Raw genomic sequence first — 27,433 nt, 5'->3', positions numbered from 1 at the left:
ACTAACAGACTGATACATAATACTGCCTGTGGATCGAAGAACCTCATCAAAAGTATATAAATAGAAATTCCCTTCTCTTTTTAAAAGAAATTCTTACTAGATAGGACAAATGCCATTAGACACCGAAGTTGAGAGGGTTATTGCTGAAAAGCTGCTTCTCTTGCAAGTTATGCATTTGCACATTGTGGTCTGTTGTAGTCATCCCTTTACTGTTGTCCATATTGCAGGCTTGTTTGAAGTCTGTATCATAAGCTGCATTCTCTTCTGTTACATATAAGTTGTTTCTAAAATAGCCACATCTTCCATTACAAGTGTTTTCCATGTCAATATCTGTGATTCTGTTATTATTATTATTTTCTCAAGGCTTGGCTTCATCTGATTCCCCATTGACTTGTTACATATTCACATGTACAACATGGGAAAAATTTCACTTGATTTTAAAGTGAAGATTTGAAGCATCTTGATGAATTTGTGGCTGGATTTAAGGGGTATTTTTTTTACCCATTTTTTTATTTTACACATCATGTCAGTCAAACTGACGACAAATGGACATTCTAAGATTTCACTATTTGCAGCAATGGTATCTTCTGCCAGTATTACCAAGGAACAGACAACATTTACCAGCAGTATTAATTTCCTGTTTTTCCTTGTCTATTGACATTTACAAAGAAGCCCTTGTCATGGTCTTCTGGTACCTGTTTCTCCTCTAAGACTCACAGACGTGTCAAGCCATCACCTGGAAACATCTGGTGCCCTGTTGCAGTTTTGAAACGCTTAAGCAATTTAAAGAAGGCTATCCATAATCCCATAACCACCCTTAGACAACAGCCATTTATCTTTCCCGAGATGCCTGATCTGATTCCCCAACCGGATATTTACCAGTGTGATGCAAAGCGTTTCTCTGCTGTGCCATTCATGAACCTTTAGGAAATTGTTTTGATGGGAAATTATAACACTCGCCTAAGCAGAGAAATAAGTAGGTCATTATGGTTTGGTTGCCCGGAGACAGCGCAGAGACATATATATTACCTCATAAACAATTATGTGAGACTACAGATGTCTTGCTGCAGTGAGACTGTTTTATGTCAAATGACAAAGGCTAAATGAGACTTGCAGTTTAATGCCACAATTAGCACAGTGCCAGACTGTAGAATCAAATTTGTGTAATTATGTAGTATTTTATACCCAAAGAGGGAAAATGCAACACTTCTTCAACAGGTGTCTGGATCAAGGCAAAAGGCATTAAAATATAACAACATTTTCTAAAATATCTTCTAAAATATATCTTCGACAAAGATCAGTTAGATTGGAACATTGGCGTTTTAATCAATAAATGGAGCGGCGGGTTGAGCAAGAGACACGCAGCGGTAGGTGTGGCGTCACAGAGGCATTTATTGGAAATAATAATAAAAATAACACGTTCATTAAGGGGATAATAAAATGTCCAGTGGGAAATAGTGTTCATAACAAAGGGGGAATCTGGCATCCTGCGATGAAACAGGGCTCCGTGAAGGGTGGGGTAGTGTCCATGGAATGGCCCAGACATGAGCTGGGTCCGTTGGCCACACATGCTCCCTCCAAGGTCCACGGCGTGAGGGGGAGTGGCATCCTTGGTGGCTTGTCGTCCCAGTCCCGCGGCAGGTGAGAGGTGAAGGCGGCCATGCAGTTCTCCCCCAGGGACTCATCTAATCAGCCCGGGGGTCCGAGGAGCGGCTCCGATGGTGCATCAACTTGTCTGAACCCTCCCAGCTCTGGTCCTGGCTGTGCAAGGATGCCAGTGTGTGCACACATGGAGATTTGAAGCCATTGCCTACGTTTTACAAATTCTCAACTACATGTTAAAGTAGATACTGTAAATGTGTGCGGGAATTCGCTGCATTATGAACGTGGAACATGCAGGAATCAACCTAATAAAATTGTGTATAGTGCGTAATACTGAAACATATGAAATATTTCAACAATCGCACCTAAATATCATGCAGGGTCTACTTCTCTCACTGCATACCTCTTCAAATCAGTTGAAGGTGAGCCAGCTGCAGTTGTTTTATGAGCTGAAATATTCACCTCTTTTGTTTTCTTCCCTCAGAATGCTGAAATCTCAGTCTTTGAAGTGAACATCCGCTTCGTCGGAGGGCTGCTGTCTGCATATTATCTCTCAGGCAAAGAGGTATGTAAACCTTGAATGTAGATACAGATGTTCTTTCATTCTGTACCAGACTGAATTAGTGCTTATGGCTAAAGATTTGATTTGTAAGCTGCTGTAATTGACATGCTGCCTAAAGGAGTCTGAAAGATGCTAGCTAGTATGTCAAGACAATTTTTCTCCAATGATTTTGAGTATCTGTTGGAAATTTGTGACATTTAAAGTTGGCAGGGCCCAATGCACCTCTCAGGGAAGTCACATTGGCCTAAAGTCTGTCTCCTCTCGGTGGTCCGACTGTTTGCCCGGACATTGAGCCAAGTCAAACAAACACACACATGCACAAACACACATGCACACACACACTCCTCCATCCCTCTTAGAACTCATTCCAAGGCCCGGCATGTCCAGAAAGCTCTGTGCTCACTCTGATAAATTGAAAGCCTTTTGAATCCAAAAAACATTGAAGTCTCGACTGTGACCTAAAGCACACACACAAAGCCCATTTTCAAGCCTTCATTGAATCAGGCTAATGCAGAACTTCGCTCATATTTCCGTTCTTCCCTCTTGTAAATTAGATTTTTCCAGCAGCATCTGGCAGAATGCAAAGGATCTGATTCAAATTAAAAGAGTGGCATTTTCCATGGATACTTCATGCAGCCTGCAGCAAATGTACGCTTGGTGATAATATAAGCACTCATTTGTGCCATACAGAAAAGAGCTTTGTCTAGAGGGTGAACAGATCATTGTTTGAGCTTCATTGGGCTTGTACTTGTGTGTATTATCATAGTGGCTCTGTTGATGTAAGGCAGGCCCTTCAGCAGAACAGCCATCTTTCATCTCTAGAGTGACCCTTCCTTTTACAAGTGGAGAGTAGCTATAGTACTCTGCAGGACTCTCTCTGTGTCAATTAAAGGGATAGTTCAACCCAAAATGAAAATTCTGTCATCATTTACTCACTCTCTTGTTGCTCCAAACCCATATTACTTTTGTTTGGCAGAATTTTCCTCAGTCACCATTGACTTTCATTGAATGGAAAAAAGATGCACTGATAGTGAATGCTAACTGGTGAATGATTATTTTAGGGTAAATTGTCCATTTAAGCATCCCTATGAGTGATGTGTTACTTTTGTTCCTGGATTAATTAAAGGGATAGTTCACCCAAAAATGAAAATTCTCTCATCATTTACTCACCCTCATGCTATACCAGATGTGAATGACTTTCTTCTGTAGAACACAAAGATTTTTAGAGAATATCACAGCATTGTATATCCATACAATGAAAGTAAATAGTGACCAGAACCCTAAATGCTCCAAAAAAGAGATACAGTCAGCATAAAAGTAATCCATAAGACTCTTCTGAAGTGATACAGTTGGTTTTGGGTGAGAACAGACCAAAATATAACTCTGCATCTTGACAAACTTCTCCTTTGCGATCATGATTTCAAGCTTGATTACACTTCCGTGTTCTTAATGCATGCACCGAGTGCGAGATGGCACTATAGGAAGTGTAATCAAGCTTGAAATCATGATCGCCAAGAAGAACACTGTCAAGATGTACAGTGAAAAAGGAGTTACATTTTGGTCTGTTCTGACCCAAACCAACTGGATCGCTTGAGACATTGATTAAACCGCTGGAGTCTTATGGATTGCTTTTATGCAGAATTTACCTGCTATTCAGAGCTTTTGTTGTTCTGGTCACCATTCACTGGAAAGAAAAGAAAGAAAGTCATAGACATGTGTGATGGCATGTGGGTGAGTAAATGATGAGAGAATCTTTTAACCAACAGACTTGAGTTTGTGTTGGTGTGAAAGAGTTGTTTTCTGTATCTCCTGTTTAAAGGCTGTCTTGAAGAGGATCCATAGTTTAATGACGTAATTCATGGGTCAAATAAAGACAACACTAAATAAAAAAATGTGGGCTCTGCTGATACAATCACCTATTAATACAATCATCTATTAATACTTTTTTATGATATTGTAGAGATTCTTTAGACCTCTGTATCAATATTCTTATTCATCTATTTGTGCATTCATATCATGATAAACTTTTCAGTAATAATGAAGTAGGCCCTTTCCTACTAACAAAGTGTAACCAAGGCCATGCCGGCAGGCAAAAATATTAGACAATAATAACACATTTAATAATATCCTATTTCTCTCTCTCCCCCACACTTTTCTAAGTCCAATCATATTCCAATTCATTACCAATTAAGGACCACCCTATAAGCGAATTCTATCACCTTTAAAGCTGTTTTTATGTTAAATCAATCTGCTTTACTCTCTTGTTATTGCTTAAATTTCACAAGAAAGCTATGCACTGGGTCTACATGCCTTTTCAGTGTTACTATTCCTAGCTTGTAAATAATACAATGCTGGTCGCTGAATAGTATTTATGTTATATGACGTCTAAGCATCATAGGGCTGCATGATATTGACAAAAATCATAATCATTGATTATTTTTTTATAATGTAATTGTAATTCATTTTAATTAATACAACTGGAATAAAATACTAATTTTGGGTGGATCAACTGCATGCCATAATGTTATTTATTTATTATGTAGTCTACACATCCATAAGTCGAACTGTTTCTAAATTACTTGATAGCGGTTTTGTCAGTAAATGAAGGCAGTACCTAAATATTCAACTTCACATTTGCCCTCTTAGCAGCATAAAAAGCAAATCTGTTCAAATTATGAATAAATTATACAGAGAAGCCAGGAACGGACTTGTGATCAGGTCGTATACGAGTCATTTAGCACTAGGTTCTCCACAAACGTGCGGTGCGTGATTAGAGAGGGGCGGCGCTCATCTGGCCTTGCCCCGACCTCGTCTCGAATGGCTCTCATGGGCTGGCTATCTCGGACCAGTCGGAGCGGTGCTGTGGTATTATTACGTTTAGGGGGGATTCTGACTAAGAGGCATTCAATCATAATCCCACTGATGGTAGCTTCTCATCAGTGGCTCCTCAGCCAAGCACATGCACAAAATGTCATAACCTGTGGTTCCTCTCGTACCGAGCAGAATTAATATTGCAACAACACATCATCAGTAGGCAAAAACTAATCTCTAAAACCATCTCACAATGGTCTTAAGCAAAAGAGACATGTTAAATAGAAAATTAAATAGAAATTTTGACACAACATTAGTAAACCTACTTGGACTGCTGTAATTGACACTTTTCGTGATTAGTTAATTGTAGTTGCTGTAATTATTTATTCGGTTAATTCTGCAACCCTACATCATACAATCACATTGAGGTTCCAAAGAAAATGTTTGTCAAGGTGATGCACCACAGTTCAAAATGTGCGTTAAACCTAAACAATGTTGCCTGTTGAGAGTAAATAGTTGATTGTCAAACCTTGTTGTAGATAACAGTTAAGGTAAGGTATGCTATCTCCCTTGCTGTGTATAGTCTAACAGCAATATCAATCTTGAACACTACATTATTGTTCTCTCAGCAAGCTACACAAACATGTTTCATCACCATGTATTGACTTGGGACAACATACAAAACTGTTGAATACAAAGTGCACAGCACAGAGTCCAGGTCCTTCAGCAAAGTAATCTCAGACACTCAGATAATGAAATGGCCTCCTATATGCCTTCATAATAATGTGTGCCCTGAACTGAAAAATGTTGATTAGAGAAGATGGGCTTCAGCTGGCCCAGTCATGTTGTTAAGCCACAGCAGGTGAACTTAGTAAATTGTTCTGGCTTAAATTTGTACTGGATCTTGAAAAAATGTAATCTTTTTGGAGATCAAACCCATTATAGGATTCCAAAAAAAGCTGCATGACTAAATCATCACTAGAGGATGAGGTCTATGTCATTGCGATGCCTAAGATATATTCAGTCGTTCTTGGGAGGCTTCAGATTAATGCAGTGTCCGAGCTCTGCCAGGCCTGAGAGAGGGAGAGAGGGAGAGAGAGAGAGAGAGAGAGAGAGAGAGAGAGAGAGAGATGAGCCATTTATTATTACTTTTAGAATATACACATGCATATTAGTGTTGTCAATAGTACTGGTAATTCGGTATCTAGTCGGTACTAAAATAAAAAATATGTAATGATACCAGTGATTCTACAGTACCGGTAGTACCAAGCACCGACTTAATTTGGTTCCCAAACACTACAAATTACTGTGTTTTACTGACACATGACTGCTTTCAAATGCTCACATGCTTATTTGAGCATGTGCTCTGTTGTTCCTTTTACAATGAAATGCAAAACTAATCAGTTAAAATCATGATATGTCCTAGTGTGATTAATACACTGCGAAATGTTGCAATCTAAGTCTGTATGAGCTGCATGAGCTTTAAAGTAATGTGTGAAGCAGACCGCTCATACACTGGAAACTCCACAGAATATGATAATCATTTATGTTGTCTGAGAGATGACAGAACAGAGCAATAATCCACTCTGAAGCATTATTTTTATATCATTTATATAATTAAATCACAGCATTTGAACTTTAATGGACCATGTAGTGAACAGTTTATCAGGAGAAGTTAAACTTCCGTCAACAATTCACTTCAAAATAAAAGCATGATTCATAATAAAAGCTAAATGCCTGAAATTGAAGAAATTGCAACAGAAATATATTATAACTGTATATAAATGTATACGCTAACTACCACCCTGGAGTTCGAATCCAGGACATGTTGAGTGACTCCAACCAGGTCTCCTAAGCAACAAAAATTGGCCTGGTTGCTAGGGAGGGTAGAGTCACATGGGGTAACTTCCTTGTGGTCGCTATAATGTGTTCTCGCTTTAAGTGGGGCAAGAGATGAGTTGTGCATGGATATCTTGCAAAATACCATGGTTCTCCATCTCCTCACTCGCTACATCTCCGTGGTAATGCACTCATCAAGCGAAGTGATAAGATGCGCGGATTGACGTCTCAGATGCGGAGGCAACTGAGATTTGTCCTCTTCCACCCGGATTGAGGTGAGTCACTACGTCACCATGAGGACTTGGGAATTGTGCATTCTAAATATGGGAGAAAAAACATGCAGTGGTATGTTGACAAGTTATTGTACTATTTTTCGTTTGTTAAAAGTTCAAGGAAACATTTTTGATTAGACACCATTTTGTTAATGACACTAAAACATTAATTAAACTTTAAAACATGGAATTCTGGAATAATAATAATAATAATAATAAAAAAACAATATATATATATATATATATATATATATATATATATATATATATATATATATATATATATATATATATATATGGTGAAGATTTCAGTTGGGTTCTGTTTAAAAACAAACAAGTATTAGAAACACTTGAAGGAGTGTGTTCAATATCACATTATCATATGCAACTTTTGCTGTGGTATCAAAATTGGTCTCGAGAACCCTGAAATTTCACTGGTATCAATACAGACTACTAAGATTTTGCGACCGTGACAACACTAATTCATATAAAATTAAATGTCTAGCTGGGTTTGGATTTTGGACCTGGTGCTAAAATTGAAAAGCAGTGTGATATCTGTTCTGGCTGGTGACAGCTCCAGAGCCTTGGCTGGCACTCAAAGCAGTCCTTGGTCCTTTGATGAATCTTTCATCGTCTTTTGAGACAGCCTTCATGCAAATGTCGCACATGCTCCTGAGTATGGGCAGAGCAAACGGCCGCATTCAGAAATGCTTTAGAATCTCATGTTATTTGCAGTGATGTAGTTCTGCTCTGTTTTTTCTTTCCTGAACGATGAGAGGAATAATCTCTGGTTGATTTAGTTTTATGCTATTTACACCTGGACAATTTTCCATCATTGATGTTAGCAGCCTGGGACAGAGCCACCTGTCAGAACACAACACTTAACTCTTTAAAGGAATTACATGTAGATTTTGTGTGTGTGTGTGTGTGTTATAATTTATTTTACATAACATCTCCCATTTGTGGATCCTGTCCTTGCTGGGGCAGTGCAGATTTTTCTATATCTTGTCAGGGACAGCACAAACACTTGTTTTCAATTTGACTTTATTCTAGCTCATGGGTTTTAATATTGATAATAACAATCAACATGAACATACACTCACTGAGCACTTTATTAGTAACGCTATGGTCCTAATAAAGGGCCCAGAGTGGTCTTCTGCTGTTGTAGCCCATCCACCTCAAGGTTATGCTATTAACACCATCCCAACCTTGAAGCATGGGGGTGGCAGTATCATGTTGTGGGGGTGCTTTGCTGAAGGAGGTACTGGTGCACTTCACAAAATAGATGGCATCATGAGGAAGTAAAATTATTTGGATATATTGAAGCAACACATCAAGAAGAGACATCAGCCAGGAAGTTAAAGCTCTGTTGCAAATGGGTCTTCCAGATGGACAATGACCACAAGCATACCCCCAAAGTTGTGGTAAAATGGCTTTAGGACAACAATGTCAATTTATTGGAGTGGCCATCACAAAGCCCTGACCACAATCTGATAGAAAATATGTGGGCAGAACTGAAAAAGCGTGTGTGCACAAGGAGGTCAATAAACCTGACTCTGGGCCAAAATTCCAGGAACTTATTAAGAGAAGCTTGTGGAAGGTTAATTCAGATACAAGGAAAACATTAGATGAAAAAGTACTTTTTTAATTTGTTGCCAAGTCTTCTCTGAATTATTGTTAGTTATGATGCATTAGTACAGATTTAATGGTGCTGGGTTTTGACTCAGAAGCAGATATTTAATAAAAATGTTACTTAACTGTTAATTAACTGTATGCTTGTTACTAGAATCTGTCTATTGTGATGAATCTCTAATTGTTTATTTATTTTTAAGCATATGGCTTATTCTGTGCTTGTTTTTCCAGATCAGATTGCTTGTTACTCTTATGAGATCTGGCAACGCTGCAATTGGGATCTCACCGACCCTTTTGTGCAGAGTACTATCAGTTTCAAAAGAACGTTATTAACCGTTCTTTTATTTTGTTCTAACCGGTAACCATTTGGAAAGAGGCTGCAGAACTTTTGAACCGGAATGAAAAAATACAGTTTTTGATTTTAGTTCAAAACATCTGTTTCATCATAACTGTTGCACAGACCTTTGCTCACTCTCTCAAGCTTTTTGTAGGAGTCTCTGTAGTCTCATTCTATCAGGATGGATTTAAGTGGGAATATGGGTATTCCTTGGTGTAGTGTCTCAGAGAGATTTCCTTTATTTCCAAGTGAATTACAGCTCATAACCTTTATTCTTTCTAGAATGATTTAAAATGCATTTGATTTTTTTACAGTGAGGCAGAGGAAATTAATCATCCCCTTTGCAGGTCCACAGTCATTTGTCAGCAGACATCTTTACTGTAAATACATGCACATGATTTTGTCGTTTATTTAATAATGCTGAAGTCACTGCATGCATCATTAATGCCAGCATGCTGTGTTGAGTGACTCTGCTATTGTGTACCTCTCGCATAATGTGAATTGCATTCTTCCCGATAACAAAGAGCACTCTATGAGTTTCAATTATGCTAATTTGCCCATTTCTTAAATTGTTAGCGCCACTGTTTTACCATGATGGAAGTCACATGGCGATTAACACCACGGCAGTTGCCAGCTGTGCTGAGCCGCCACAACAATTTTACTGTAACAAGCAAAGAAATGAAACTTTAGGAAACACAATATATATATATATATATATATATATATATATATATATACACTCACATAAAGGATTATTAGGAACAGCATACTAATACTGTGTTTGACCCCCTTGCACCTTCAGAACTGCCTTAATTCTACGTGGCATTGATTCAACAAGGTGCTGGAAGCATTCTTTAGAAATGTTGGCCCATATTGATAGGATAGCATCTTGCAGTTGATGGAGATTTGTGGGATGCACATCCAGGGCACGAAGCTCCTGTTCCACCACATCCCAAAGATGCTCTATTGGGTTGAGATCTGGTGACTGTGGGGGCCATTTTAGTACAGTGAACTCATTGTCATGTTCAAGAAACCAATTTGAAATGATTCGAGCTTTGTGACATGGTGCATTATCCAGCTGGAAGTAGCCATCAGAGGATGGGTACATGGTGGCCATAAAGGGATGGACATGGTCAGAAACAATGCTCAGGTAGGCCGTGGCATTTAAACGATGCCCAATTGGCACTAAGGGGCCTAAAGTGTGCCAAGAAAACATCCCCACACCATTACACCATCACCACCAGCCTGCACAGTGGTAACAAGGCATGATGGATCCATGTTCTCATTCTGTTTACGCCAAATTCTGACTCTACCATCTGAATGTCTCAACAGAAATCGAGACTCATCAGACCAGGCAACATTTTCCAGTCTTCAACTGTCCAATTTTGGTGAGCTCTTGCAAATTGTAGCCTCTTTTTCCTATTTGTAGTGGAGATGAGTGGTACCCGGTGGGGTCTTCTGCTGTTGTAGCCCATCCGCCTCAAGGTTGTGCTTGTTGTGGCTTCACAAATGCTTTGCTGCATACCTCGGTTGTAACGAGTGGTTATTTCAGGCAAAGTTGCTCTTCTATCAGCTTGAATCAGTCGGCCCATTCTCCTCTGACCTCTAGCATCAACAAGGCTGCCCACAGGACTGCCGCATACTGGATTTTTTTCCCTTTTCACACCATTCTTTGTAAACCCTAGAAATGGTTGTGCGTGAAAATCCCAGTAACTGAGCAGATTGTGAAATACTCAGACCGGCCCGTCTGGCACTAACAACCATGCCACGCTCAAAATTGCTTAAATTACCATTCTTTCCCATATATATATATATATATATATATATATATATATATATATATATATAAAAACATTTCAGGTAATTACAATGCATCACATTCTTGTGGCAGAAGAGTTAAGGTGCGTACACACTGCCAGCGACATCGCGCGCGACAGTGACTCCATCCCATTCATTTTCAAGGAGAGCACAGCGACTTCCGGCGACACGAGCTGTCGCGACCGTTGGCGACTAGATGTGGGCGTGTCCAGCGACACGACAAAGTTGAGACAAGTTCAACTTTATTCAAATGAAGAGCGACTAACGGAAGCGACAGCCAATAGGAGAGAAGATGGGAGAGCTCACGTGATCCTTCTCTCTCTCTCTCTCTCTCAGCTCCTGCTGTAACGGAAAGATGGATGAAAGGCTAATTCTTGCTGTTAGAAATTTTCCAGTGCTCTATGATATGTCTCATCCCACGTACAAGGACATTTTTAAGAAAAATACTGTGTGGAAAGTAGGGCTGGGATAAACGATTATTTTTTAAACAATTAAAGGGTAACTAAACCCCTGCTCAGAGTCTGACTCCACCCACTAGCAATATTTGAAAAATGCTCGAAAAGTGGGAAGACCCCAGCGGGGATAGAGGGGACGAACCAAGGGCGGGGATGAGCGGGGGGGGGGGGTTGGGGGCGTGCACCTGAGACCCGTAGTGACAGATTAATTGACAGCTGCTGTCAGACTTTAAAATGGAGAGTGACTGGAGTGACGCAAGTAGCTTTGCCACGGAGCGGTCTTTTGAAGTCGAGGACCTTTCTCCCCCACCTTCACCTGAAGTGGAGGAGGGTGAATTGTCTGTGGACACAGGGCCGGAGCCATATCAATTCGAGCCGCTGGCTCAAACTGCGGTTTTAACTCCCTGTTGAGTATCCGAGTGCGCATTCACCTTCACTCGCCTGCAGGAAAAACAAACGCAACGCTGTTCAGTGATGTTTATCCTTTTAGCAGGATTTTTATTTAGCAAGCTTCACTTGAACATAACATCAGTTAGCTGTTCTCTCAACTTAGAAGAATGTGACGTAAAGCGTAACGTCATCATGTACAAAACCATATACCTCCAAATAAAACTATACAGGTAGTCAATACCGTAATACAATGTATAAGGGTGCAATACGTTTAACACTCCCGCATCGCTGAACGTGCGTTTGTCGGCCCCAGAGGATTAACTTTAGCCTAACCATAAATTGTGATTCAAATATATATGATCACTCACCTCAAGATGCCGCTGAGGTGGTGGAGTCCATGCAGGAGGAGCAGCGTTTGGCACTGCGTCAGCTTTTCAGCTGAGCTGTTTGGAGAAGCCCATTTCCACCTCCATTGCGTTGGAGAAGCAATCCCGCGTAAAATGCAGTTTGCACACTCCTACAGCTCTAGGCGGAACTCGCGGTCTTCCAGAACAAGGACGTGCAACCCCTGAGCCTAATTTCCAAGTCTATATGGAAAGCAATACAGTCCAGCAGTGCTGTTGCAACCAGCAACATTACACCTACGTACCATCCTGACCACTGTACTAAATACAGATAATCTACGCTAACTTGAAGCTATCCTAACTGACCTTAATACTATGCTACAACTAACTATGCTTCTAACAATACTACACTAACAAATATGCTAATTAACTACCTAGGCTACACGAAATAATCTAAATAACTATATAAATTCTATGCTAAATAGATGCTAAAATACTCTATCCTGATCGTTTTCAATACTCACAATTCCAACTCCTGACTCGCTACAGTGGTTTTGACGAAACGAGATGGTTTTTATACTGCCATGGGCGTGGTAGCTCGTACCAAGGGCGTGGTGAGCTGGAACCTGCTTACGTCAGCTGTAACCGCTTACGTCACGAAGTACCGCAAACAGCCAATAGGAAAATTCAACTGCAGTAGCCACCGTTCAACCTGAAGAGGGCAGCACTCAGACGTTTTTACACCATATATTGTAGAATTAAAACACTTTATACACAAATGTCAAAAAAATTACTTGAATCAATGACCAGTACTAATAAAGCCCCATTCTTACAGATCATTAACAAAAAAAAGTTGGTTTAGGGTTTAGTTACCCTTTAATCTAGCGATTATTTTTTTGATGCATCGATTAATCTAACGATTCGTTTTTTCAGTCCGATTCGATTTCGATTCGATTAATCGACTTGTGACAACACCGGTAATACCGGTTTCATCGGGGTGGGGGTGTATAAAATGTAAAAAAAAAAAACATTTGCCGGGAGTTTGATTGACTGGCGATCTGATCAATCAATCATAATACTCCATTTTTGTCCGACAAAGTAGTCAGGAGAGAGAAGATTAACGTCGGTGGATTTGAATTTGAATATTGGATTGTAGGCTACTGTACTGACATCTTTCTGCGGTTAAAACAACAGTCCTTCTGATGTAGGCTACATTCATGTTTAGCCTATTTGATGCTATAAATTAACCAAGGAAAAGATGATCGGTTCACAAGCAGCTTTAACTGAGGCAATCTGTCATGACACATTAAAGAGCCACAAAATAGTAGGCCTATTTATGGTTTAATATTCTTTGAATGACCAAATTTGAAAGTTGAGACTTTATTAAATGTTACCTGCTTGGTCCTGTCTGTCAGCGCATTGTCAGTGTCCTCTATGTATTTTTCACGACATTCATAGCTACAAGCGCATTATTAATAGCTATAAGCGAAAACTTTAGGTGTCGACAACGTATTATAGCCTACTCCAACATCGAGTGCAAAGTGGGGAGTTGAAAAAAAACTTACGGTGCTCTGTCATCTGCAGCTGCAACCGGGTGGCGCCTCTTCAGGTGCTGGTGCATTGCCGTGGTGCTAGAATGGAAGGCCATCTCCATTTTGCAAAGACGACATATCACGGAATTGTTTCCTTTTAAATTAAAGAATTCCTATACTTTAGAGGAACGAGTGCATGCCGCCTTGCACTTCTGATAGTCTGAGGAGCCACTCGTGTTGCTACTACTTGCCGGTGCCGCCATCTTTGTTTTGGGTCCGACAAATCGACGCGCATATATTGCGTCAACGTATTTTTTGCGTCGACGTCATCGATGACGTCGACGCGTTGTCCCAGCCCTAGTGGAAAGGTGTATCTGAGATCGCTGTGATTTTATGGACCCAGACACACCGGCATTTGCATTTTCGCCGCAGATAAACAGCCGCTATGGCAAACAGCACGCCTTGTTTCTCATTCATCTTTGATATAAAGCATTTTATGTACTGATTACATTTCTATTTAGTCTTTTCCCTCCAAAATGTTTGCTTTTAGCGCCAAGAAGCGATTTGCTGTCAAGAGCAATGGATTGACATCCGTGAATGTCATTTATAAACGTTACTAGGCAAACAGTATTGGGAACGCCCACTAGCGACTTCACCGCCAGCCACTGGCGACCTGCAGCGACAAAGTCGCTGGCAGTGTGTACGCAGCTTTAATCATTGATAAGACAATTCAAAAAGCGTCTTTAGAATACAATGTATTGTTTACTACCATATTACTGATCATAAGTCAGTCATTGACATGCAGTTCACAGCAATCCATTTCACAAGTGAATTAGTCAATCAGTTCGAGATTTATTATGAGGGCTTGTTTAAGGACCCGTCAGTGTACACCTGCGTCAGACCTTTTTTTTTTTTTTTTTTTTTTTTTTTTTTTTAAACAAGCCACATAGTACACAGTACTACAGATATATTTTACAATAATGCCAAGACATTATATTCATTACTTAGTGCAATGGTTTTCAATGCTTTGGAGTTGTTGGAGGTACAAAGAGTATTTAAATAATATTTCAAGTCTTTACAAAAAAGTGCAAATAAGGGCTTTATAGACATAAATGTATACTTATGTATAAAAAACTTGGCAAGAAAAATAAACAGATTAATCAGAAAATATTAACGTAAGTTATCAAAACTCTGAAAACCAAATAAAACGTCTTTTATAAAGCAAAGAAAGACTACAATGGTTATCAATTATAACCATTGTATAATGGGCTAAGTCTACACTCTCTCACATTTATGTTCACTTCGATCCATCTTTAACTCACAAAAAACTCCCAAAACTTTGTCTTCTTAATAAACATGCGTATCGCCGATTTCTTCATGATAAGATACACAGTGAATGTGACACATATATTATGATTCACTACATCACAAGCCATCGCATTGTAATCTAGCTGCAGCAAATGTGTGTAAGTGATGAACATCCCCGTGCCAGAGTGTGCATCAGCCAGGAGAAGATTCAATCTCTTCCCCGGTCACTTCACGCAATTCAGATGCGGCGCTGTCTGCACAGAGAAATACTAGTTTCTGATTTTTCACCAAATGTGTCACAATAATCGTTTTATCGCAATTGTCTTGTTTTCATAATCGTTGGAAGCCAAAATCGTAATTGAAAATAAAATTTCATTAATTGCCCAGCACTAATACATACTTTACTGTTCCCCTTTGGCCACACCATTTAAAAATTCCTGGAGGCGCCACTGAAAATAGTTATTCTATGCATATTTTAGATGGGGAATAAACATCGAACCTGACTACAAAAAGGTCTCTGAAGTATTCTTTTGAAACTTAAAAGCTTGTAAAGTCTTTGTAAGGCAGCCCAAAGCCCCAGAATGCCTCTCACAATACCCTCAAACCATAAGCGCAGGTGATAAGTGGCGATAAGTGCAGGTATTCTGGTCCACAATCTTGATCCGACTCTCCTCTGGCAGTCTTTGATGGTGAATTAGATGTGAAAGTGCAAAGAACTCAAGCTGTCACTTATTCATCTCTCAGTTTGAGCACTTCTGTCTCAACCGTAGCACCATTAGATTTCTTACCTCTCATCATGCAACTCTTCCCTTTTTCAGAGTGTCCAGTTAAAGTAGGACCCAGTTTAAAGTAAAATTCACTCCTCTGGAAGTGCTTTGTTCTTTCTTGAAGCTGTACACCTGGCTTTGATTGACATGGAGTAAATACAGTATATATCATGTTGTGAAACACTAGGCTAATTAAGATCATTGAAATCTGATGATTCACAAGCCTACTTTTTCAATGTATTTTTATAAAGTGAGAGTACAATCCTAAAACAAAAAATAGGTATTGGACTTTATATAGGCGAGTACCAAAATGGAAGTATCGGTACTCATACTCATTCTCCAAAAAAATGATATTGGGACATCCCTATTTTATTATGTAGGTCAATGATGTGACACTAATTTATTCTTGTACGGATCTAAAATGCATTTCATGTGTCTGATTTTTTTATTCGATTTTTTTAATTAATTATTACGTTTTCTATACACACGTGTATTATAGGTGCAAGAAAAGTATTTTAATACTTTTTTTGTTTTTGATGATTACACCAATTGAGAGTAATTAAACAATTTTTTATTGTTTTTAAAAAAAAATTAAACCATACGTTTAAAATAAAACGGTGGCAGGCTAGGAGAACCTTCTTTCTTCATTCAGTAATCTAATGATCATAGGATAATCACAGCACTTTTAAACTCACTGAAATCTTATTCAAGGAGGAAAAACCATTTGGAGGCAACGCATTCACAATATAAAGCTGAACCCCTCCTCTTTTAAACTTAAAATAAACAACTCTTCGAATTTACACAGTTTCAACTCAGTGTTTGACATTTACCAAAAGGTAAGTAGTACACTACATATAATATTTACTGTGTTTGTAAAATTATTACCTTCATCTGGGCATGAATCTCTGGATGGTGATCCCTCAGGTGCTGGAACATATTAGATGTTTTCACCGCTTTTGCTGGCACTTTTCGTCTGCACGTTTTGCATAGTCGATACCCATCTTCAAGAACTCCTGTGTCATTTTTTAGATGCTCCAAAATAGCTAATTTATTTCGCTTCCTCGGTGGATACAACTCCGGGAGATCACGCTTAGGGTTGTGCCGATGGACGATATCATCGTCCATCGTGATGGCTGACCAACATCACGATGTAGAGCCACCATCGTGATGCCACGCCCCCTTTTGCGAGTCTTGCTAGTGTGACTTACTAATCCTAGTCTCTTCTATATTTAACCTAAAAACTTTGCAGGGATTGCTCTGTAAATTTAAATTGAGAATATAACTAATGCATATATGCTATTTTAAGTATATGCCAGAGACGTGACGTGTTAGTCTGTGAAAATACCGTGTCAGGCAGGCTACACAAATATTGATCTTGACATTGTTAGCTTCTTGTCATTTTTTTACATGTCTTACACTGTACATTTAGATTAAAATATTTTATTTTAAGCCTTTACTAATTAATTATTAGTAGTTGTAGTGTCTCAGAAAATCTTGCTCATTGTCACATATACACTGAAGCGGCAGTTTAAGATCAACCCAGACCAGCGAACGTCAAATAACTTTCGTCTGGTTAATACTTTTAAAGAAAAATTTCCTTGGCCATAAATCCATAATGTCAAATCAAATGAAAGAAACAAGTTGAATATGAATAACACACATTTATTAAAACATAGAAGAACAACAAATAAAGAACAAGAAAACGGGACTCAGACCGAAACTCTGCATTAACATTTCACTTATAATTAGCAGCACAATTAACTTCAGCACAGGCTACAAAATAAATTATGTTATTGAAATATTGTAAAGTGGTCATATGAACTACACAAATGAACGTTTAAAAAATAATATGCAAAATCGAATAGCTCCGCAACGGATGGCGAAAAATGCGTAAAGAAGTCTAATATCTTTCACCATAGACCATGTTTTAATTTCGATGTTTCTGGCCAGAAATACCAACATATTCACTTTATCTGGTTTTAATAAGCTGCGGATTGGAGTAACTACACTACCCGCTCTGCTGAAGACCCGCTCTGATGGAGTACTGGTAGCACATATGCACAGATATTTCCGTGCTAATCTTGCAATGAACGGAAACATTTTGTCGTCCTCTTCCCCATCTATGGCCATTTCCTGCAGGTACATGGTCATTTCTGCCTCGACCTTTTGCTCATCAGTGAGCGTGGCTGTGGCTGCACTCTTCGCAAGAAGGCTGCCCAAAGACAACTTTTTTTTCTTAGGCGCAATATATTAAAAAGCCCGGATGAGTAGGCTACTAATTAGTTGGGCTAGTAAAATAACGAAATTATAGTTTTTGTGTAAAGAGATATATTAAAATAAAAAGTGCTTAAAAGTGCACAACTCTTCTTAAGTGGAAGAAATATTTTTCCCCCTTACGTGCAACCTATTGGAAAGCGCGGATGAGTCAGTTGGGATAGTAAAATAACGAAATTATAGTTTTTAAGTGGAAAATAGTATTTATGTAAAGAGATATATTAAAATAAAAAGTGCACAACTCTTCTTAAGTGAAAGCTAAAATAAAATGCTTCACGTGTCGTGCAACCTACTGATAAAGCGCCGACGAGTCATTAGTTGGGTTAGTAAAATAACGAAATTATAATTTGTCATATCATTTTTGAAAATTATATGAAATTATATAACCCCGCCCGCCCCACTCGACGATATCATCGTCCATCGCAATGTTTTACTGTCAACATCGTCAACTGCCAATTTAGGGGACATCGCCCAAGCCTAATCACGCTGATCATTTTGAGAGATTCACCCCACATTACCTAGACAATCACCTCGCGAACTCCGTTACCATAGTAACAGCCTCACAGACCAGCCAGGCAGAGGGCAGGACACACGTGCAGCGAAAGTAGTTAGACCCACACCGAAAGACTAATTTTCAGTAAATTTTTTAAATAGACAACACGGTTGCTTTTTCCGGTTTTTAGCCGTAGCTTCCAACTTCTTACGGTTTAATAATCGTGACCTTTTTGATCGCGGTTAATTGTGAAGTCACTTAATCACGACATCCCTATTTGTGGTGCTCCGTCAAATAAACACAAGTTCTGAATTTTTACTTTTTCTGCAACACACTTTGCATGCATCTCTTGACCAATGATAATTCCATACAGGCAGGTTCAGTTTGCTTTCAGAAATCCAATTTTACACATTAAAATTAAAATTTTGCATTCCTGTCCATCCTTTAAATGTTAAACAGAGTTTTGTTCCTACTATAACCAGCCGTGACACTTGACGAGTGACAGGGCATTCTATTTTTGAAACTGTTTCTATTTCTGCGAAGTTGCATTGGGCAGCCCAGTCAACAAATGGGTCTAAAATCCTTCTCATAACATTTTAATAAAGCTGGCATCTCACTAGCTGGATCATAAGAACCACATTTTGTCTGAGGGTATCATACTCCAATCAAAAGTTGTGCTTGAGGTCTCAGTATCTTCAGTCTCGCTCTGTCACAAATGAGTTGCGTTCAGTAAACAAACTGTTCCATCTGACTGTTCTGATTTTATTGTCATTTAAAAAAAATCAATTTTAGTGAATAAATATTGTGGTGTCGCTTCTTCTAGTGTTGACAGACAGAAAGCTTGTCGCTGGAATCTTATTGCGTCACGTCTGGTTAGGATAAGGTGTCAGTGCTACTGTTCTTTCCTCATTCCTCATCACTTGTTATCAGTGCATGTCTTTTACCACTTTGAATTGTGTAGATTGTTAAGGAGAGCAGAGTACCACTTGAGACTTGAGATTTAATCAGATAATGACCAGGTACATTGGAGTGTTTCACCCACATAATGGCCTGTTTGTGCTGTTAATGTTGTGAGCTTGGTTGAGTAGTTTATCATTGTTATAACAGACACCATTGTTCTTTAGCAAAGCCAGCCAGCCAATTATTATTTAATTTTTTTTCCAGTACATTTGCACAGATTACTCACAGCTTCCTCTCTCTCTCGCTCTCTCACGGCCTCCAATAGACCAACTTTTCCTTCTATTAAAAGCAAGGCCAATTCATCTACTTCACCCCCCCCCCCGAGTTACTTTCTTTATATTCAGCTCAGTGTTTTCGAATTTTTGAAATGTAAAACAGTGGTCATACTTTCAGAAAATTACTTCTCTTTCAATGTATAGAGCATCGGAGTGCTGTGAAAACATATTAGACTCATAACTCTACGACAGGAATGGTCTATTTTTTTGAATTATGCAGTTAAGAGCCTGGCAGGGAGAGAAGAAAGAACAAGCAGAAATCTCAAGAGGAAGCTACTCCAGGGCTTTGTGTTTCCATCAGTTTCTGGTACATTTGCAGTGAGAGGCAGGGCTATCAGCACAGAGAGCTGAACTGACAAAGAAAAGACTCCACTGGCCTCCCTGGACTTCATCAGATTCCAGGCTCATCTCTTAGGCTCAAAGGCTACCTCTTGTCAGTCATGGGAATTCCTAATTAGGTTATCTGTCATTGTTAATTAGCATTGATTTGAATTGGACATTTTCTGAATTTTTAATTGCTAGCCTAATATTGGAGGTATGCAGATTGATTTGTTAAGCTTTTGCCATCATTTTGCATCCACTTATTTCTGAGACAACATATCACATCAGCTGTTATGATTTAGAAATGGAATTTATAGAAAATGTGACAATAAGTGATATAAATTACTTTAACTTGGGCTTCTTCTTCTTTGTTAGATAGATATAATAGAGAATGAATGTGTTTACATGCAATATCCTACATCGATTATTCTATAAGTCAACAACATGTGTGGTCATTACCAGTTTATCCAGTGAGCAGAGAATAATCTGGTGATTTCAGATAAACCGCGTTTTTGAAAAGCTGATTTTGGGTATCAGGGTATTGGTGTGAATCTGCTGCTTCACAGTTTTTGGTGTTCAGTACATGTTAGTTCTTGCAGTTTGAGATTAATTTAATCCGAAAATTACATTTGTACAACTTTAATTGTAGAAATCCTATCTAACATGAAGGCATTTTAAACCTCATTATTTATTTTTGGGAACTATTTATAGACTTTGAGCACTGGAGCTTTACTTCGAGAACCTTCTATGACTTGGATCAGTTTATTAGATTAGTTAAACAAGACCTGTGGTGGTGAACACCAAATCACTACCTTTATCAGGGCTGATTATCCTGTTAATGTAAAGCATGTTAAATAATAGCTTGCTCCAGGGAAAAAGCATAGTCATTACTTCATATTACCCAGTAATAAGAGGAAAACTTTATTGACTGATACTAAAGGAAGAAAAATGGTGCCACTCTCTAAATAACTACGAGTAGAGTTGGGAACACTGCGTGTGTCCTTGACTATAAACCGAAAATCCATTAAAGTGACAAATGGAGTTGCTTTCGGTGAGGGAAATGAAGCCCCGCTTCATCTGTATGCTCTAATCCTTCGTTTACCCTCTCCTCAAACGGCTTGTCCATCAAGCCACTTGACCTCAAGAGCCTTCACACTGATAAGGGCAAAATTTGCATTGGCAAATCTGCTCCCACATCTGGCCCCTTTAGTTTTCATACGAGAAATGGTGCAACACCGCCCAGCTTCACAGATAATGTAAATGACTCCATTTCAAACTGATGAAGTTCTTTGTTTTTTATATCCCTTATTTTATGTGATGTGCATTACTGTGATTGCTAAAAATGGGTTGGTGCAACGCTTGCTCCATTGCTTTACGTGCCGTGTTGTTGAAATTCTGCTCTACTGGCAGCAGTGTTGGGGTTTAAGGTCATACCAAGCTGCTGGGAGTGAATGATGGAAGAATCAGACTCGTTTCAGCCTCACAGTTGAGCTGGATGAGGCTCAAACAAGCTTTACTAAGCTGCAATTTCACACTATACCACACAAATGCAATCAGAAATAAGGGGCCACTTGACTCTTTCATGAAATTATTTTCCATCTGTTTGGGCTTTATTTTCATATGCTTTACAGGTGATTTTGGACACTGTTATTTTTATTAATTACTCGCCCTCAGATGGAGCCCCTTAGAGGACAAACTATCAGAAACATTTGATAACATTTTACCTTTAGGGGTACAACAGCTTTTCACTGGGGCAGCACCTTCAAAGGTGCACCCACTGTACATTCTTTAGGGACAGATAGGGTACAAATGCATTCCGACTGACATGCAAAGGGTACAAGCTACAAGCTGTTGTACCCCTAAAGATACAATATTTGCAAAAAAATAAAATACAATTTGGACAGTGCAGGGAGGAAATGTAGTTTCTGAAATAATTTTCCTCTTCGCAATAAGTAAAAAATAGCTTTATCCATCTCTTACAAAAAGTTGAATTATGGTATTTGTAGTAAAATCATAAAAAAACTAAAACAATGTACCACAGTTTTACAACAGTAACTATAGTTCAACTGATTGAACTATAATATCATTATGAGTCTTATGAACTACTTTTATGGTCCTTTTCTTATGTTTGTAGCCCTTTATGAAGCTTGACAGCCAGTGGTCAGTATTCACTGTCATATTATGGAAACAAGCTGATATTTCCAAATTCTCCTTTTGTGTTTCATTGATCCATACGGGTTTGGAACGACATGAGAGTAAATAGACAGAAATCCTTTAATGTCTCCTGTCTCAACAACCTGTTGGCATCCAATATCACTCAAAACACATAGATCTGCAGGTGGGTTTCTGGAGATGTTGCGTGGTGAAGGGTTTGCATTCTGAGCATTTGGCCTGACTCTCCTTGCTCTACAGTTGTATGATTGGACATGAGCCTGTGCTGATCGAGGCGGAGAAGCAAATCGCTCCTAGTTGGCCAAATCCCTCATTTGAACATGTCGAATTTGGCTCTCACACAGTGAGATTCTCGTTTATTGTTTATATCTGCCTCTTAGCGCTTATTATACATGACTCAGTGCTTGGAAGATTTGCCCCCTCAGGCTCATTGCGGCTGTCAGCACACTGGGGTGTTTGTTTTGGTGAAGGCAACTGAATTGTTTTCCCCCCAAAGTTGGCCCCATTTGTCACAGCACCTCTGTCGCCTTCAGCAAGGCAAGTTCTTTACAGCTATCTGTTTCTGACCATGTCTGTTATGCGTCGTAACGTCGTAACACACCATCTTATAGTCATAATACCAAAAATCTTAATTTGCGTCAAAAAATATAGAAAGGCACTAGACACATGCAGCTCTACTTCCTGTCTCCTAAAAGATCCATTCAGCCATTTTCTGTTGCTTTAGCCCTGGCTATTTAGTCCTAGACTTGCATAATTGGATTACTGAGTCCAGGCCATTAGAAACCACTGGCATAATCTCCTGCGTTAATAGGCCGTGGTATTTTCAGATACACCATGCCGTATTTAGGTTAAGCATGATTACTGTTGCAATCTGTTTGTTATAACCACATCCCAAGCAAGACAACTGAAGCCCAAACTTCATTGTCCAATCTTACGCAACTACTTTACATTCCTTCCCATAGCCAGGAAATTTGCTTCCTGTGTTTATATCCTACCTGACTTTTTGCACCATGTAATACTCTGACAAGGTGAAAATTGGTTTATGTAGAAGGGGTCACACGTCAGTGGAAGTTTCGAAAGGTTTATTACAGCTTGATCAGTTTAAGAAACAGATCTTCATAGCTTCTTAGTTACCATAGTTGCGCTGTCATAATTGCTCTATTGACATTTACCAAAAGGTAAGTAGTACACTACATATAATATTTACTGTGTTTGTAAAATTATTACCTTCTCTATATCACCTTTTTGTCAACTTTTGTTTATATTAGGCCCCTTCACTCAATCAATTTCTGCATTATTTTACTTCTTTTTTTTTTCTTTTTTTTTTGCAGATTTTTCATTTATTTAACCAAGTGAGGCTGTTTTGTTTGTTAGAGTCAGACATAGTGTTGATTGCATTGAACAGTTGAACATTGAACACATTTGCAGAAGTGTCATAGCATAGTATATACAGTTGAAGTCAGAAGTTTACATACACTTAAGTTGAAGTCATTAAAACTCATTTATTAACCTCTCCACATATTTCATATTAGCAAATTATAGTTTTGGCAAGTTGTTTAGAACATCTACCTTGTGCATGACATGATTAATTTTTCCAACAATTGTTTACAGACAGATTTAACTTTTAATTGACTAAATCACAATTCCAGTGGGTCAGAAGTTTACAAATACTAAGTTAACTGTGCCTTTAAGCAACTTGAAAAATGTCAGAAAATTATTTCAAGCCTTTAGCAGGTTTGGGAACTGAGAACCGGTTCTTGTTCAGTACTGGTTTCTTTTTTTTTTTTATACCGGAATCGGATGATCTTCGTGCATTATCCACCAATGTGGCTGGAATAGTGCCCTGAAATAGTCTGACAGTATTTCCAGCAGTGCATTTCTGCAGCAGTGTTGCTCTCTAACTGACTCTACAGCGTAAAACACACAGTTCTAAAAGTGTATTTGATTTCTGATATCAAGCCGGCTCTTTTGAATCCACAGCCCAAAACATACAGCGCTTCCGATATAGTTTGATTCCCGAAAGAATCATTCTAATGAGCCAGTTCTTTATCTTTCTTCTCTAACAAAGCACTGACCCTCAGTCCGATAGAAAATTTTTATGCAGAACTGAAAAAGTGTGTGCAAGCCAGGAGGCTTACAAACCTGACTCAGTTACACCAGTTCTGTCTTGAGGAAAGGGCCAAAATTCCAGCAACTTATTGTGAGAAGATTGTGGAAGGCTACCCAAAATGTTTGCAAGTGATGTTTGGCTGGCACTGGATGCTATTAGTCATCATCACACAGCAACAGGTAGCAGTGGAGTCCAACATGAAGCAGGAATGGAGCTGGATCCAGCAGGTTCTGGTGACCTCAGTATCAGAGTCCCGAGGTTTGAATAGGTGAACAACTGAAAAAAAGTACGAACGTTTGGGACGTAAACAGTCCCAAAGACAACTGACAACCTCACATGGGCCACTCAAAATTTAAAATAGGCAGGATTTGTCACACGAGCCACCAGTTGAATAGCCCTGCTTTACAGTAAAAGCTTAGTATATTGTTGTTTTTTTTGTGGAAATCTTTGTTTTTGTTCTGAACTTGTCCAAAAGTGTATCAAATCCCTGACATTTGGGCACACTCAAAAAGCTTTCTTCTACCACAAAATCGTATTGCCCAAAGTACTGCACAAACCAGCAGCAGGGCACCAGTGAAATTCAAGCACAGCTGTAAATTATTTACCCACATAGTTGTTAACGGAACTCTATTTTGTTCTTTGTCTGCCTCCCTTAAAAGGTTACTGACTTTTCTCATCAGATTGTGTATTACCACACATCAGATTGTGTATTACTTTGTTTTAGGGCTGAAATGATTAGTCGACGTTATCGACAACTTCAACAATAAAAAGTTGTCAACAAAAGTGTTCATTGTCGAATAGTCGTTTGATCTCATTTAACGTAACATGAGAAACTAGCATTTCTCTCTGCGGTCAGCCCCTCTTCTATGAGTTACACAAATGTTCCGATCTAAGGGGGAGAGATTGAAGCTGCACCCAGCTGAGATACACTCTGTCGCAGGAATGCTCATCCCTCGAGCACACACGCTTAATGCAGCTAGATTATAACGTGATGGCTTGATTGAATCGTAATATATGTCAATGTGCAATTCTTATCGTGAAGAAAATTGGCAATACACAGCTACATTTAAATTTACTTTAGCAGCTATATGGCAGAAGAAAAAAAAATGCGTTATAGCACACATTATAGCAACCATGAGGAAAAAACCTAAAATAAAAAAAAACATTCTCAGATAAAAGAAAATTATTCTACCGTATATAACTGCTGAAGTAAATATACTTATATTTAATATACATTCTCTTTAAGCAAGTCTAAATATCTTAGATGTTGCTTCTCAATTAAATATCTTGTTTTAAGGATTTTTAGACTATTTTAAATGGAAAACAAGACAAAGCATTTGATAACAAGAGGATTTTTTTGCAGTGAATTTCTTTACTGAATGAAACTTAATGAAGTGTTTTTTTTCCCCTTTAATTCAGTGAATGTAATTTAGAGGTATATTAGGTATATTCCAAAAATGATTTTGTCCTCTTTATTGTTAGTAAGCACGATTAATACAACCTTTTAACTCAGGGCACAAGCTGAATTATCGGTTAAGAGCTATACCCTATATAGTTTGGATGCATCTTTTGTATTATAGTATTATAATCTGAGGGTATGTTTGTTCCTGTGCTCTGCAGCATTTGTTCATCCTGATAGTACAAAGTTGTATTTATGCAAGGTGTGTCCGCATAAGAAATCCTGATTTCATTTTCATGAGCCTATTTTGATCACTGAAAGGCAAAGATGGACAGCCATCACAGGAAATTTACACTCACTGAGCACATTATTAGGAACTCTATGGTCCTAAAAAAGGTGCTAGATGTGGTCTTCTGCTGTTGTAGCCCATCCATAGCATCTGAGATGCTATTCTGCTCACTACAATTGTGCAGAGTGGTTATCTTGAGTTACTGTAGCCTTTCTGTCAGCTCGAATCAGTCTGTCTATTCTCTGTTGACCTCTCATCAACGTTGAGAAAGAATTTAGGTTTTGGCACCATTCAAATGATACTGTTGTGTGTGAAAATCTCAGGAGATCAGGAGTTACAGAAATACTCAAACCACCCCATCTTGCAGCATCAATCATGCCACGGTCCAAATCCCTGAGATCACATTTTTCCCCATTCTGATGTTTGATGTGAACATTAACTGAATCTCCTGACCCATATTTGCATGATTTTATGCATTGCACTGCTGCCACACGATTGGCTGATTAGATTTTCACATGAATAAGTAGTGTACAGTTTTTCCTAATGAAGTGCTCAGTTAGTGTAGATAAGCAAGCCAAGGTCACTAAGTCAGAGAGAAAATTTTTTCTAAGTAGGTTTCCATGATGTTTGAACCAGAGATCATAATTTTAAAATGCACAAGTCGATATTATTGCAATTGCATTGGGATTGATAAGCTTGGAAGTTTACTTTTACATTTTAGAAGGATGGTTTATGGTTTTAGGGCTGAATAAGTCAAGGGTGTAAAGGTAGCCAATCAGCAAAAGCTGGTTTTCACCAGGGCTTTGACGAGCATTCTTTCAAACATTCATGTTAGAATTTATCCAAGCAAGACAAAAGAAAGGGAAGGGGAATGAAAGCCTTTTCACAGTGTGTTTTGACAGGTGTACACAAAGCAATCCTTCCTCTCTTCCTGTGTCTCTGTGACTCTCTGTCTGATCCCTGCGGTTTCAAACCACTTTATTATCTGATGAGAGTGATCCAAGTGTGCCATTTGTGGCAGCCTTTGAGTAAAGGTCAGCATATAAGGTTGGGTTGCTCCGATTCCAAAATTGTGGCTTCGGCACGATACCAACACTGGTACCTCTGTATTGATACTAACTCAATACTCAATACAAATAAAAATTTTCATGAAAACATTAAATGAAAACAATCTTATTACCTGAGGCTGCATGGCTGAATCACAACATGCTGATATTCAGTACACTTGCTTATGTGATATTGCTTACAGATAATAATACTAATAATATAACTATTTCATATTATATTATTGTTATGAGTATTATTAATACTACACAGAATTTTACAGACACATCAAGCAGTAGTGTGTGTGCGTGTGTGTGTGTGTGTGTGTGTGTGTGCCTGTGTGTGTGAAGGAGATGACAGAGCAGAGCCTCTCATTCTTTCTGTGGCGCGCAATGTATTAAATGACATCCTTCTGCTGTTTAATCAT

General features: G+C 38.7%; 1 protein-coding gene across 1 annotated transcript in view; it reads left to right on the top strand.

Moving 5' to 3' along the window:
• The window catches only part of LOC127622257 (mannosyl-oligosaccharide 1,2-alpha-mannosidase IA-like), a 145,570-nt gene that overhangs the window by 58,999 nt on the left and 59,138 nt on the right, over positions 1 to 27,433 (top strand). The window contains exon 4 of the mRNA XM_052096292.1: positions 2,087 to 2,167. Coding sequence (XP_051952252.1) covers positions 2,087 to 2,167 — 81 coding nt within the window. The remainder of the gene's footprint in view (positions 1 to 2,086; positions 2,168 to 27,433) is intronic.

This window comes from Xyrauchen texanus, chromosome 28, assembly GCF_025860055.1.
Source record: "Xyrauchen texanus isolate HMW12.3.18 chromosome 28, RBS_HiC_50CHRs, whole genome shotgun sequence".
Classification (NCBI taxonomy): Eukaryota; Metazoa; Chordata; class Actinopteri; order Cypriniformes; family Catostomidae; genus Xyrauchen; species Xyrauchen texanus.
Note: the sequence above shows the minus strand (reverse complement) of the source record. Positions and strands in the feature narration are given on the sequence as shown.